This window comes from Octodon degus, unplaced genomic scaffold (assembly GCF_000260255.1).
Source record: "Octodon degus isolate 3935 unplaced genomic scaffold, OctDeg1.0 scaffold00116, whole genome shotgun sequence".
NCBI lineage: Eukaryota > Metazoa > Chordata > Mammalia > Rodentia > Octodontidae > Octodon > Octodon degus.
In genome coordinates this window covers 5191747-5207018 of record NW_004524692.1, presented here as the reverse complement: position 1 = coordinate 5207018, position 15272 = coordinate 5191747, and the positions used below count along the sequence as shown (strand labels likewise).

The 15272-nt window shown below is 41.8% G+C and overlaps 1 protein-coding gene across 3 annotated transcripts in view; it reads left to right on the top strand.

Annotated features, from left to right (window-relative positions):
• Positions 1-996, top strand: part of Fcrla (Fc receptor like A) — a 7234-nt gene extending 6238 nt beyond the window's left edge. For 2 of the 3 annotated variants that reach the window (XM_023699822.1, XM_004639969.2), the window contains one exon: positions 647-996. In XM_023699822.1, the coding sequence (XP_023555590.1) occupies positions 647-930 (284 nt within the window). In that variant the 3' untranslated portion in view covers positions 931-996. The remainder of the gene's footprint in view (positions 1-646) is intronic. The other variant, XM_023699823.1, reaches the window with a different exon arrangement.
• The last annotated feature ends 14276 nt before the right edge of the window (positions 997-15272 follow it).

Here is a 15272-nt window from a genome sequence, read left to right as displayed (position 1 = left end):
AGGCTTAGATGAGATATATATATATATAGAGAGAGAGAGAGAGACAGAGAGAGACAGAGAGAGACAGAGACAGAGACAGACAGAGACAGAAAAGTTTTATGTGACATGAAATACACCTACAGGAGGCTGGGGAGACGGCTCAGTGGAATAAATGCTTTCCTGGCAAGCGTAAGGGCCTGAGTTCAATCCCTAGTTCCACAAAAAGAAAAGAAAAGAAATACACCTACAGGAATTGTCCAGGGTGATGAAGACTGAAGCCATGTCAGGAAAGTAATGGAGGGGCCTGGAGACACTTGTCCTGAAGAGAAGGTAGCTCAGAGGCTGACGTGGACATCCTTAAAACACTGAAGGCTGGCACAAGAATGAGGAATTAGACTAACATCATATACAATGAAGGACTGACCAATGACCAGTTAGATTCTGTCTTAAAAGAGAATTGGTTGATGGGTTAATAATAGTCACAGTTATACAATGATGAGGCTAATCACTAGAGTACAGGTAGCCAAGCTTCAGCTTGAAACTTGGATTAGGAGAGACACTGGAGTCCTTTGGGCCCCACAGCCACATTGGAGAACAAGAAAGATTGACATGAGACTAGGGTCAGAGTCCAGCTTTACTCTCATGTGTGTCTCTTGCTACAATCCAGGTCCCTCAAGCTCTTCTGCACCTCCCACCTTGAATCCAGCTTCTCAGAAATCAGCTGCTCAGGAAACGAGTTCTACAGAGTCCCCCAGGCCTGTGCCTCCGCTAGCCACCCCAACTGCTGAGCCCCCAGTGTTTTCCCCTCCAGACCCCCACCTGTATCACCAGATGGGCATTCTTCTCAAACACATGCAGGATGTACGTGTTCTCCTCGGCTACCTGGTCATAGAGCTGAGGGACTTGTCTAGCCGCCTGAAGTCTGAGACCACACAGCCTCCTGCCCAATGAAAGTACAGAACTCACCCATGATAGGGCTCAGCCAGTCCCTGTAAATCCAGCTCTACTGCTCACTTTCTGTCCTGAATGTAGGCATGAATATTTACAAGCTGTCCTAATATCTTGTTAGAATAATGGATGCAGATGAGTATAAATAAATGTCTATGAAGTGATAATTGGAATTAAATTCTAATTTGTGTTCTCTTAACATAAAAAAATAATTCCGCTCTGTCTAGACCAAAAATTTCCTTTCTTTGCTCCCCCCAGAATCTGGTGATTGAAAGAGAAATCATTCAGGTGGATTTAACACAATATCCCCATGTGCAATTTAGCCATGTCCCCTGGACATTTTAGTCCTCACATGTGTGTGCTCCTGGCATCTTGTAAGAAGCCAAGGGTGCTGCTAACTCTCATAGATGTGCAGAACAGTCCCTCCAACAAAAGGTTATCTGTGTCAAGTGGAGAATCCTAACAAATGAGATGGGTATGTTCAAGGTAGCTGTAGAGGGAAACCCCAGCCTACTGAAGCCGATGTTAAGCTCTGGTGACAACCTTGTCACTCTTGGTCATCACTCTCCCTTCCCAGTCTCCTTCAGTGAGCATCAATCACATGCTAGTGGTTAGGTGGCACTACAGTGTGAGTGTTGACATTTCCCCCAAAATTCCTATGTTGAAATCCTAACCCATAAGGTGGTGATATTAGGGAGTGGGGCCTTTGGGAAGTGATCATGCCATGAGGACAGAGCCCCTGTGATTGGGGTCAGTGCCCTCCTAGGAGGGACCTCCCAGAGCTAGCCTGCCCTTCTGCCATGTGAGGATGAAGCAAGCCAGTGCTGCCTGTCAATTAGAAATTGAGCCCTTACAGGACACCAGATTTGTTGGTTTGACTTAATTTGGACTTTCCAGTCTTCAGAACTGTGAGAACTAATTTCTCATCCAATAAGGGCTGGGCTGGCAAACACTACAGTAATCTTTAGTCATTGAGTTAGCGTAGTATTATAATTGTCACAGCCTGTGAGTGTTCTACCATCTTGAATTATGTGATATTGTCTCCCACTGTGGTCTTTCTTTGTGCCATTTTTCTTATCTTTTTTTCTTCTTTTATTTTTTTCCTCCTGTGGTGCTTGGAATATAACTCTACCACTAAGCTATCCTCTCAGCCCATAGATCATATATTAAGTTGCTCTTAGGCAGAATAAAAGAGAAGATGAATATGGCAAAAGTATGTTACATGTATACGTGAAAGTAGCACATTGAAATCCAATGTATTTTAAAATTAAAGCATACTAATAAAGAACATATTTTAAAAAGTGGGTGTGGTGGTACACAGCTATAATCCATGGCTGAAAAGCTGAGGAAGGATTTAGAAGGTTTGACCTCAGCCTGGACAACTTACTGGCTTAATAAGATTATCTCAAAATAAAAAATAAAAAGGGAGTCAAGGGTGGTGGTGCATTCCTATAATCCCAGCACTCAGGAGGCTGAGGCAGGAGAATCACTGTGAACTTGAGGCCGGTCTTGGCCACATGGTGAGTTCAAGGCTGGTCTGAACCTCAAGGAAATACTGTTTCTAAATAAATAAATAAATAAATAAATAAATAAATAAATAAATAAATAAATAAGCTTGTAAGCTGGTGGTGTAGCGAGTGCAGAGGTTCTGGATTCAATCACCAGTACACACACACACATATACACACACATGAATTATTGCTAGGCCACATAATCAAAGCTCAACCAAATCCTCCACACTACCCTCAGAAATGCCAATATTTATCAATTTCCAGAGAGATGAGCTCCTTTATGTTTTTGTTCCTGTTATAGTTTGTGTCTTGTTGTCCTCTCAAAACCTCATGACTCAGTAGACTAACTACTTCCCGGGCAAGCGCAAGGACCTGAGTTCAATCCCTGGTTCTGAAAAACAAACAAACAAACAAACAAACAAACAAACAAACAAACAAATCTCATGCAGGGCCAGCCAAATAGCTCAGCGGATTAAAGTGCCTGCAAGCAGGAGCGGGGGCCAAGGTTTTGATCCCTGAGCCTTCCATGCTAGCCCAGCCCCAAGGGTGCTGAAATGGCAATCAAGACTGGGCGTGGTGGCATGCACCTGTAATCCCAGCTCTTGGGAGGCTGTCACTATGAGGCAGATCACTATGAGTCTGATCTAGTACTGAGACCCTGAACACCCTGTAGACCCTTCTCTAAATACAAAAAAAAAACCAAAACAAAACAACCTCATGCAGTCATGGTGCAGACTTCTAGAGCTTGTGATTAACTCATGATCCACTGGGATGATACCTGTGAGTGCTGCTGGGATTATGGGTGTGACTACTGCACCCAGCCCGGGGTGGAGAGCCTGAGTACCACTTAAGGGCAGAGACCTGCTCTTTGCCTTGGAGCCAGCTGAGTATGGACTGAAACCTCCAGTACCTGTGTGCTAAATAAACCTCTCCTTCCTTCATTTTGAGTGTCAGGTATTTGTTCCAGCAACAAGAGAAGAGTAACTGAGACAGTTCCCAAATTAGTTCTCTCTATGTAACAAAACAATCCCTCAATTCCATGTCATTCATTTTATTTATTTATTTTTTATTTTATTTCCATGTCATTCATTTTAATATTTTTAATTGGATACTTTTTTAATCTAAATAAACTACATGTTTCTTTATTCTATTATGCTTCTGTGAAAAAAAAAAACAACAGAATTAATTTTTCTCCTAGAAATTACACTGTGAGGTAAGACATTTTAGCAAAAAAAAATCCCCTGAACTCCTGAATTCGCATTATATTTCTTTTTCTCAACAAACATTTTTTTTCCTCCAAATGTTTATCATTAACATAAAAACACTTTTAAAATATTTATGTCTAGGACAAGGGGTGTAGTTCAGTAGTAGTGCACTTGCCTGGCATATGCAAAACCCTTGGTTCAATTCTCAGCGCCACAATAAATAAATAAAATAATTAATTAATTAATGCTCAGAGGCACCATTAGCATCTATCTCTGTGGCCCTAGAACAAAGTGAAGATGATAAAGGAGCAAGCTGGGCTTCAGCTGGAAGCACAGAGACAGCTGGGAATCCAGCTTCTGTGGGTCAAGGGGACCAGAAGCTGCTAAAGAAGGGCGTGAGTAGGAAAGTGTCTCCTCTCATGGAAAAAAATGGTACATGCAGATGATCCTGGCACTCAGGAGTCAGAAGCAGGAGGATTGCTGTGAGTTTGAGGCCAGCCTGAACTACATTAGTTAGTAGACCTTGTCAAAAAAAAAAAAAAAAAAAAAAAGGAAAAACAGAAAGAAATTGTAAAAAGATTTTCCACTGTTTACTTAAGCAAGCTTTGTCCCAGGGGTACAATGAAGGAACAGAAACAGCAAAGCAACCAGAAGCAAACACTTAGACCAAATCACCAGCTGGCAGTGACTGGATGCAATGTGATGCTCTAAATAGCTACAGAGCAGTCAGCCCAATTGTGAGTGCTAGACTGAGGACCAGGGGCCTGGGGACAGTGATTTTAAAAGACAATTCACTAACTTGACTCTAAGGAGATCAAATCACCCTCAGTTAAATGCGAATGGAAGAACAGCCCATAATGACTTTAAAAGGAGTGTCCAAGAACCACACAGATAAAGCCAATCCCAAAATGGCAGAGAAATGGCATCAGGAAACCTGAAACAAAGACATGAATCTTCTATGGAGGTAACCTTGGGTTCCTCATGAAGGTGAACTTTGCCAAGAAGTACGAGAAAGACCTAAAGAAATGCAAGCAAAACACGTAAGGCCATAGGTGTTCATGTCAAGGCTATGACAGCTGTTCTAATGCCCAAGAAAGTAAGTCCAAGACCCCACAGTGTGGGTGTCAGCAACAAGCTCCATTGACTCGTCTACATCACTCACCCAGGCCAGAAAGCACGCCCAAGCCCACACCACCAAGGGTTCTCGGGCTCTACCATCCAAGGCCAAGACTGCAGCTCGACTTTGGGTCCAGTGTGGGCTCAGCTCCTCAGGGTGTGCAGGTCCCTACCACGTGAAAGCTCCTTAGTAAAAACCTCTGTCTGCCAATATGAAGACAGAAGGACTGGTATGACTCCTGGGCTGCTGTCTGTCCTGGGCCCGGGTCTTCCTATGCTGTATGTACAAATAATTTGATGCAGGAAAAAACAAAACAACTAGGAAAACATGGGAAAATGTATAAGGAGATATGAAACATTACAAATCCAGAAAAAATTAGAAATAAAATTATGCTGGAATAAAAATGCAATGAATGATATAAGCTATATATTGACCACTATTAACAAGAGAGTTAGAGTCAGGTGTGGTGGGGCACATCTGTGATTTGAGTGGTTTTTTTTTTTTTTTTTTTTTTTGGCGGAATCGGGGATTGAACTCAGATCCTGGAGTTTACCCATCAAGCACTTATTCTACTAAGCTGTCTCCTCAGCCCCTTAAAGGTTGGATTCTAATGGAAGAAAACCTACCATAGACAAATAATGTCGGGGAATCACAAAATGCTATGAAGAGAAATCAAGCCAAATACTGAGCCTGACAATGATGGTGACATAAGTCTGGTTTAGCCACTTTCCTTTTGGAAAATTCCCAACACCCACATTTAAAGGAGAGACTTTTTTGGGTAAGCTAATTAGCACAGCAGACTAAAGTGCCTGCTTAGGCAGAGCTCATTGGCCAGGGTTCAAACCCTGGCCAGCCATGCTGACCCCGCGCCCAGGGTGCGCTCAGATGACAATTGGGACTGGGTGTGGTGGTGTGTGCCTGTAATCCCAGCACTTGGGAGGCTGAAAACAGGAAAATCACTAGAGTCCGATCTACATAGTGAAATCCTATAGATCCTGTATTAAATTCATTAAAAACTTTTGGGGGCTTGTGGGTTAGCTGAGTTGTTTAAGCGCCTGCTTGGGCAAACCCCAGTCAGGCGCAGGAGACCAAGGTTTGATCTCCAGCTCCACATGCCTGACCAGACCTGCCCTTAAGGCAGCCTGAGCCAGCATCCCCCCCAAAAAAAATAAACAAAGGAGAGATTTTCTGTGGCTTACACTTAGTCTGTTAGTACAATTACTCTGTACTTCCAAGGCAGAAAAGAAGGTGGGAAGGAATGGTGGAGAGAAGCTGATCAACCCATGGTAGCCAGGAAGCAGAGAGAGAAGGGAGGCACTGGGGACAAGAGGACACCCTTTTAGGTTACACACTGAGTGGCTGCCAAGCAGGCTTTACCTACCAACAGCACGCTTAGTTATGAGCTCCTCACGAGATGAACTCACCAATGACTATAGCACCCCAAGGATCCAAACATCTTCCATACACAGGAGACTTCTGGGGGGACATTTTAGAGCTAAACCATAACAAATACTATTTTAACATTTTTCTTGGTACATTTCAGATATAATGTTAACATTCATCACAGAGAATTTGTTCCTGATTGTACGTGATTTTTCTTGCTTCTGTTTTCCCCTCCCCTCCCCTCTTCAAGCCCTCATTCCCTCCTTATTTACAGAAGTTTTGTTTCCATTTTTTCCTTCTATTCTTTTTTTTCTCTTGTCCCTGCCTTCCTTTTCTCTCCCGTTCCCTAGCGTGGGTCTCTTCTGAAGAGCTGAGATCAGAGGAAATGAAACTTGTAAAGATCAGGGAGGAGACTCAGAACCTTTCAGGCAGAGAGAACAGCAAGAGAGGCACGAAAGCAGACTCAGCATGGAATGTTCTCAGAACTGTTGTAATCAGAGTGTGGCAGGCCAGGGAAAGGGAAGGATAAGGTCAGTGTGTGATATGAGGTCAAAGGTCAAGCAAAGGCCCAAGTTCATAGGAAGGGGTTTGGGCTATATTGAGTGCATCTTCAAAAAGGGGATTTTGAAGGAGAAAACATAATATGATTTACATTTTAGAAGTGTTTATCTGGATACTTGATGAAGAAATAATGATGAGAAATGACGGATGTAGAAGGTAGAGTCATCTGGACTTACCAAAGGATCAGATCTGGACTTTGGAAGGAGGATAGACATGACGCTAACAAGCGTGCCCTGTAGTCTCACTCCTGGAAGCCCTTCAGCAGCCCTGCACAGTGTGTCTGAGCTCATTAGTCTTGAGGCAGGAGTTAGGGGATGGCAAGGCTGGCGGGGGAAGTATGTGTGACCTGTTAATTACAAACCCCATATGCAGAACAGTTCCTAAAGCCCTGCACATGGCCTTATTACAAAAACTCACTTGAGTGGGTTTTTGATAAGATAATGTAGACCCGACATCATCCTGAGGGGTGCATAGAGATACAAAAAGGATAGACAGTCCACATCGAGTTTTTGCCGCTGTGTTCTTTCTTGCAGGGAGGTCCGCCCTCACACTGTAGGCTGTACTTCTTTTGCTGGGCCCAAAGTTGCTCTGAAGAGCTTGTTTCTTTTCCTATTTGTAATAAAACTTTGCTACCATTTACACTTGTCTTGACCAGTTCTTTGCTCAGCACAGAAAGAACCTGGAAACCAAAACCACTTCCCGAAGGCAACTCCAGTAGCCTTAAGTCCTGTAAATAAAGCTTCTGTGGGTTGAGCCCTGTCCTAAGCCCTTTACATAAAATATGTGGGTTCATTCAGCCTTCTCTACATACACCAAGAAGTTAGCTCACTGTGGCACTGTCTGTGGCCAGGAGGGGAAGGCAGCAACCATCGTGTCGGAAGAATAGACAAAGAGCAGTATAGACAGAGCGTATATTAGCACACTGGGGCAGACAGAAGCCATAAACAAGAAGCATGGAGAGCAATGTGCGTGAATCTTAAGCACAGTCGAGTCATTTTTATTTTTATTTTATTTATTTATTTATTTATTTATTGCAGAACCGGGGATTGAACTCAAATGGAATCATTTTTAAAAAGCACAAAGAATCCATGTTGTACCCTGTCAAAATTGACCCCATTTTGTTGCCCTTCTAATCTCGCCGAGTTCCTGTTCTGTATGCGCCGACCCCTATCAATTCCTCATCCCTGTGACTCAAGTCTTATATCTGTTCCCCAAACCTTATCTCAATGAACTATTCCTCCCAATTCCTCATCCCTGTGACTATTCCTCTCCACCCCTTCCCTGTTTTTGTGGTTTTCAAGCTTAAATACTGATCCTTGTCAATGCTCGGCGCACACTTAGGCACTTTGTGCCGGGTGTTGCCGCTGGGTACCAGCTAAAATAAAGCGCTTCTTTTAACTTTTGGACTTCCCTCGTTGTCATCTGATTTTTGAGCTACAACATCTGGGGGCTCGCCCGAGATCCCTTAAAGGCCTCTTCTTTTTGACGTGGTAAGTAACATTCAACCTAAATTTTTATGCCAGCTTAAACTCAAATGTAAATTACTTCCTTAAATTGGTTTTGATTTAGCTTTACTGATTTTAAAAAACTACGGTCGCCGTGTCAACCTCTCCTTTCACTTCGCCTCTTTGCTTTTGTTCTGTTTTCTTGATTTCTTAATGGTTTTTTGGTGATTTCTTGATGGTTTCATAGTGAATACTCAAATTGGTTGTGATGTTGACTCGCAGACTCGGGTCTCCAAGTCCTTGGAGTGGGATGCCCTCCAAGTCAGATTTTGGGAGATCTCAATTGTAGGGAGGCGAACGGACCTAGGTGTCCCTTTCACCGCAGAGCTCTGTTTTCAGTGAGGCAAACGGACCTAAGTGTCCCTTTTGCCAATTGGTTGCCTTTAGAGATTATGGATTTCGGTCATATGTAGAGGTTTCTGTGATCTCCGGGATCTCTTTAGGTAAGGTTCTTTTACCCCTACCCCCTACCCCTACAGATTCTAACTGTAGGGGGCTAGCGGCATGTGCGCGACCTCTTCTTTTATCTCTCTTTGAGATTTATGCCTCCCCTACCCCTACAGATTCTAACTGTAGGGGGCTAGCGGCATGTGCGCGACCTCTTCTTTTATCTCTCTTTGAGATTTATGCCTCCCCTACCCCTACAGATTCTGACTGTAGGGGGCTAGCAACATAAGCTCGACCCTCTCTCTCTAATTTCATGCAGACTAATTCCTCTTGTATAAAAGATTTCCTTGATACCCCCACCCTTACCAAGTCCTCCTGCATAGGGGGCATACACTTTACTTTCATACAGGATTTATTTAGGCCCATTGGACTAGTCTGCCTCTTGTGTGAAGTGAATTATTTCCACCTTTACCAAGTCCCCCAGTAGATTTAATCTAATTAGGGGCATACACTTTCATACAGGATTTATTTAGGCCCATTGGACTAGTCTGCCTCTTGTGTGAAGTGAATTATTTCCACCTTTACCAAGTCCCCCAGTAGATTTAATCTAATTAGGGGCATACACTTTCATACAGGATTTATTTGGGCCCAATTGGAACCATCTGGGTAAGTCTAGTTGTGCTGTCTGTCTGTTGTCTGTCTGTCTGTACTAGCTAGTTTGTTTGTTTTTTTTCTTTGGCTCTGTTTGGTCTGTTTGTGTATGTCTATGTTTTATCTGTTCTTTTAATGCAACCTTTTAAATTGACAGATTTCCAGACTCTCAAGGGGCCGCCACGTCATAAGTGTGTTTCCCTGTCCATTGTTGTTTTTGTTTCATTTGTGTTCATTGTTTTCGTTGGATCAATCTGTTGTTTGATCTATCTGTGGTTGTCTGTCCCGACCATGTGACAAATACTTTTAAAGATTTCCTTGTCTGCTGTCATTTTCGCTTTTATTGTCTCTATTGGGTCCTGTCTCGTGTTTGGTCCCATGAATATGGGACCATCTTCCTTTCTTCCTCTCCTTTTCCTCCTCCTCCTTCTCGCACTCTTTGTGGATTAAAATGGTCAATCTCATCGGGGGCCTCTAGCCCACTGGGGGGCCCAGTCTGTTCAACAGGTCATTTCGGACAAGCCTGGACTCCCAAACCAGGTCATCCACACTCAGCCCCAGGCTACATCGGCAGCTCCTAGTCCACGCCGTACCTGGAGCCACCAGCATCCATCGCCGGATTCTTCCACCCCTCTCCTAGCTCCCCAAAGGACTCTGAGCAGACATCCTCCGCCATCCTTTGCTGACCCTCTGACATGACTCAAAGATTGCTGTTCTGGACTCCCAGACAACTGGCTAATTCCACCTGGTCACACTGGCAGTTCCGGCTATGACTCCCGACCATCACCCTCAGAACCTGCTTGTTCCACCTCAAACCGGTACAAAATTCATTATACAATTGTTAAAATGTTGGTCAAAATACATTGATAATAAGGTTATGATATTTCTTTAAGGGAATATTTTATGATTATTTTAATTGTTAAATGTACTGGTATTCCTTGTTTAATTTTAGACAATAGCACTAGAAGGTAAAGTTAATAAAATTCTTATTGGATTTCATATAAACTTCTGTAAAATAAAACGTTAGCCAGCTTAAACTTAAAAAACCTACATGCCTACATAAAAACGGGACTCCTAAAAAAAAAAAAAAAAAGGGACTCTTTTTGCCAGTTAAATGCCCTTAGGTCGGCAACTGTTCTTAAAGAGTTGGAGGACAGGCCGGGGAGATGGCTCAGTGGAGTAAGTGCTTCCCTGGCAAGCGCAAGGGCCTGAGTTCAATTCCCGGTTCCACCAAAAAAAAAAAAAAAAAAAAAAGACTTGGAGGACAGGTTTCACTGGGATAGACTGGTTCTGATCCCCCTCTACATGCTAGAGGGAATGTCAAGCCTGATCTGTTTCAGTTTCCTTGCTTTGACTTTGTTCCTGATTTTCTTATCTCTTTGTACTTTCCTTTTTAAAAGGCATGTAAAAATTAAAAACTCTGACTGTTTCAGCTAGGTAAAGCCCTTAAAAGTAAATGTTTGTTAACACCAAAGATAAAAAAATCTAAACCTGAGACACAATGGAGAGAACCAACTTCTGGGTGACACCAAAAGGAGCTATCTTCAAAAGCAGCACATTTATGGGACCAAAATATTTAAATGTAAAAAAACAATTTGACCTTAGTTATCGTTTATCATTTAATTGGATAAGAGATAAGTTAAAACATAAGACTTTTATTGTAAAGTGCTTAAATAATCTTGTACAGCCTTTAAGATATTCCTTATAAAATTTGGATAAACAAAGTTTACTCTGCCAGCTAGTAAACTCTAAAACAGCTGCCACTCTTGAAAACAAAAAGACAGTTTTTTTTTTTCCAGCTGATCTTTGGTAAATCCCCACTGAAGTCTGTGGCTAAGACATCTCTGGTTGTATGAGCCATACCCAGAGGTTCCTTGATAAAAACTGGTTTCTAATCACTAAAAGCTTATATCTGCTTTATGTGTTAACTAAAAATAAGATGTTTGCCAGCTATATTGTGTTTTTACCAATATGTAAAATGTGATACTAAATGATAATAAGTTTCAAAAACTTATTAAATATTTAGTTACTTAAATATTTAGTTGCTAAAATATTTATGTAATGTTAATCTTAAACCAAGTTTTAAATTCTATAAAAAGACAAACAGCATTATAAATTGATGTTACATTTGGAGATAAATGTCATATTGTTAATCTTAAACAACCAGAAGATAAACAACCAGTCCGTCATGGTTTAGTTGTAGCAAAAACTACCTGCTCCCACTGGAGCCCAAACACTCAGACCCCTAGCCAAATAGCCAGACAGGAGGTTAATAAAAATATTTTCTAGTTTGTATTCTTAAAGGTCTAAGAACTAAGGCCAAACCTTCAGTTATTAAATTTCAGCTATTTACCAGGAAAAAGATAAACACCCCTCTGATTTCTTAAAATGTTTGGGTAAAATATACTTTTTGAGGTGCTAATTCAGTGAGGGGATAGATTACTTTTACAGATAAGTTCATTACTTAGCTTCAGATATCCAAAAAAAAAAAAAAAAAAAAAAAAAAGAGGTATAAAAGATAGTTTTTTGCTCCAGACAACTCACTTGATACTTTATAAAACACTAAAAAACAATGTCCTATAATTAAAACTGGAAAAAAACCAGGGAGAAAAAGCAAAAAGACCAAAAATAACTGCCTTTGTTTTGGCTTCAAAACAAACCCTAAATCTGATTCTCTGGGCTCCAAGAAGATCTCAACGACAATAAAACTCATCTGCTGCAAAATCAGGCCAGCATAAGAGGAACTACCTTGAGAGGCCCACAGGCCATGCCCTGACTGCCAAGGCAGCCACTAGAAGTGAGACTGCACTCTGAGGCAGAGGCCCCAGAACTCAGACTCAGCTTCCCAGATGGTCCAGCAGGACTAAAGGGCCCTGGGCCTGCCTCCTCCCTCTGGCCAGACTGTCATCTCCATGGAGGAGCCCTGAGTAAGCACCACTACAGGAAAAATCCCAGCCCATTGCTGGATATTGGCACAGGTCTCTTTGTCTTTCTCCAACCCTGACCTTCCAGTCATCATCATCTTGCTTTAGCTGTAACTGAGATATATCGCTCATGTACAGATAAAATCCTGTCACCATAAAAAGTTCTAGAGACATTGGCTGCACAGTGTCAAATAGCTTTAGGCCTATAGATAGAGCCAGGCCTTGTCTTTAAAACATAAAATTCAGAGCCAATGTTAAAAGGATAAATCCTTCTATAGTGCCCCTTGATTACCGTAGGGGCCATATCCAAAACTAAATGAGACTTTGGTTTAATCTGACTGAATACTGTATATTTTATGATAAGTTTATTAAGTTAGCCTGGTTGATTTCTGATGTAACTCAGGTATTTCATGCTGTTAATAAACACAAGTGTAACTAGGCAAATATGCCAAACTGTACTTAAACTACTTAAAAGGATTGACAGTAAAAATAAGGTATTAATCTGGTTTTGCATATGTTCTCGAAATTTAAAAATAATTATAAGAACAGCTAAAAAGATTTATAACAAACTGTCAGACTCCATGAATAAAGAGGTCTAAGACCTAGTAAGTTAAGATTGCTAGGTTTCAAAGAGGTTTGTAAATGCACCTGTTAGCTCAAATGTTCATGCTTTGATTGTATATGTTCTAAGCGCTCAGAAAATTTGTTCTGTCCTAGAAGATACTAAAACCCAGGTAATAATGCAGGAAAAATCTGTTAACAAATATGCTAGATTACTATTCCTTTTGCTGGGATCCACCAGATTTTGTCTATAGAAACACGTATTAAAGCCTAATATAACTGTCCACCTGATAGAGCCCAGGTGATCTGAGCCTTCTCTGGGTTTCCTGCCTCATCACGAGGAAAGTTATATTCGTGTTCCTTGGGCAAGACAACCTACAGGAACCAAGAAGTTGTACCTTATGCAGTGGACCCCAGATATCTGACACAAGCTGCAGAAGTTAGAAGGTTTTGCAGGAATGAATTTGTCTGAGTTGAGGTGTTTCATAGTAAAAAGGATACAGAATGGAAATTACAGATAAAAAATGAGAATGTTGATACTAGTAGCCTACAGGTAAAAAGGTAAATGTCCACAGCTGCTAAAAAAAATGTTTATGATAAAGTAAAAAAAAAAAGTTTCAGATTGAGGTGGTCATGTGTCTTCCCTCTCAGCCTGAGAAAACCCATGTTAACAAGAAGCCTATTAAACTTTTAATAGATGCTTGTGCAAATTTGTCAGTGACCCCACTTACAAACTGGACAGTACTCAATGTTGTCCCTAGGTCTGACAATTCATGTGCCCCCAATGATATAAAATTGCCTACCCAAGATAAAAATTGCCTGGTGTCTATTGAGGACCTTTAGGTAAAACCTCTAAAAGTATCTCTGACTGCCAGTCAACAACTGTGCCCCATTCCAGCGTGAAGTAGCCTGAGCGATTATCGCCCATCCTCCCTCATGGCAGTCTGGGTTGCTTCTTCAGAAAAATAATGTTACAGACAGCCAAGTCAGATAAAAATATTATAAACAGTCAGATAGGGTTGAGCCCTCAAGGAGACAAAATTAAAAGCCAAGGCTAAAACTTATTCCCAGTACAAAACAAAGCTAGTAAGTCAATGATTTTACTCACCCCCTTAAAACCAGTGGGGACATAAAAAAAATATTGCTTGTTCTAGAGTCCTAAAAACTTAACTACTCAGGCTTTGTTAACTAGTGTTCCTTGCTGTTAAAATAGATTGACAATGATAACCCATGTTAAATTGATTTAATAACCTAACCAAAGCGCCGCCATTCTGTTCTGTATGTGCCATCTTAGTAAACTATGTCAGCTGCTGTAAAGTACAAAACAAAGCTAGTGAGCCAATGATTTGACTCACCCTCTTAAAACCAGTGGGGAATGTTGTACCCTGTCAAAATTGACCCCATTTTTTTGTCCTTCTAACCTCGCTGAGTTCCTGTTTTGTATGCACCGACCCCTATCAATTCCTCACCCGTGTGAGTCAAGTCTTATGATATCTGTTCCCCAAACCTTATCTCAATGAACTATTCCTCTCAATTCCTCATCCCTGTGACTACTCCTCTCCACCCCTTCCCTGTTTTTGTGGTTTTCCAGCTTAAATACTGATCCTTGTCAATGCTTGGTGCGCACTTAGGCACTTTGTGCCAGGTGTTGCCGCTGGGTACCAGCTAAAATAAAGCGCTTCTTTTAACTTTTGCACTTGCCTAATTGTCACCTGATTTTTGAGCTACAACAATCCAAGTGTGGTGTTGCATGCCTGTAATCCCAGAACTCAGGTAGGCTGAGATAGGATGATGGCATGTATAAATCCAGCCTAAGTAACTTACAAAGAATCTATCTCAAAATTAAAAGAAATTAAAAGGGTTAGGAGCTCAGTGCTCTGGGTTCAAAACACAATAACACCACCAATAAAAAAGTACAAGATAAAATAATACCTAGATCGCTGTCATTTATGTAAATTAATAATACTGCAAATTTTTTCCAGGAAGAATAAATGCACATATTCAGGGGCATGCAATAAACATTATACAGTGGATGCTTATGTGGAGGGGATAAGGATGACAGTGTGGAGGAAGGTAGAGGAATAAGAAAACAAGAGACCAGCCTTGAAAAGACCAGGGGTGGGGCCGTGGAGATAGCTCAGTGGCTTAAGAGCCTGCCTGGCAAGTGCAAGGTCATGAATTCGATCCCCTATCTCCCCCCCCCCAAAAAAAAGACCAACGAGAGAACAAGGTCCTGTGTGGCACCTTGAATCCCTGACAAGAAAGATAAGAAAACAGATTTTGGCAATTTAGTCATCCTTGAATTCTGTCACCTCAGTTTCCTCAGATGTAAAATGGGGATAATAGAGTGTGCCTCCCCCACCCCGCCCGCCAAGTAGGATTTTCTGCCGAGTTCCGGGAGTCCCCAGACCCAGTCCTAGCCCAGGTCCGGAATTGCTGCCGACTTCCGGGAACCCCCAGACCCAGTCCTAGCCCAGGTCCGCAACAGGAAGGAGCTGAGCACAGCAGCCAGACCTAAGCCAGACGCAGCTGGATAACTC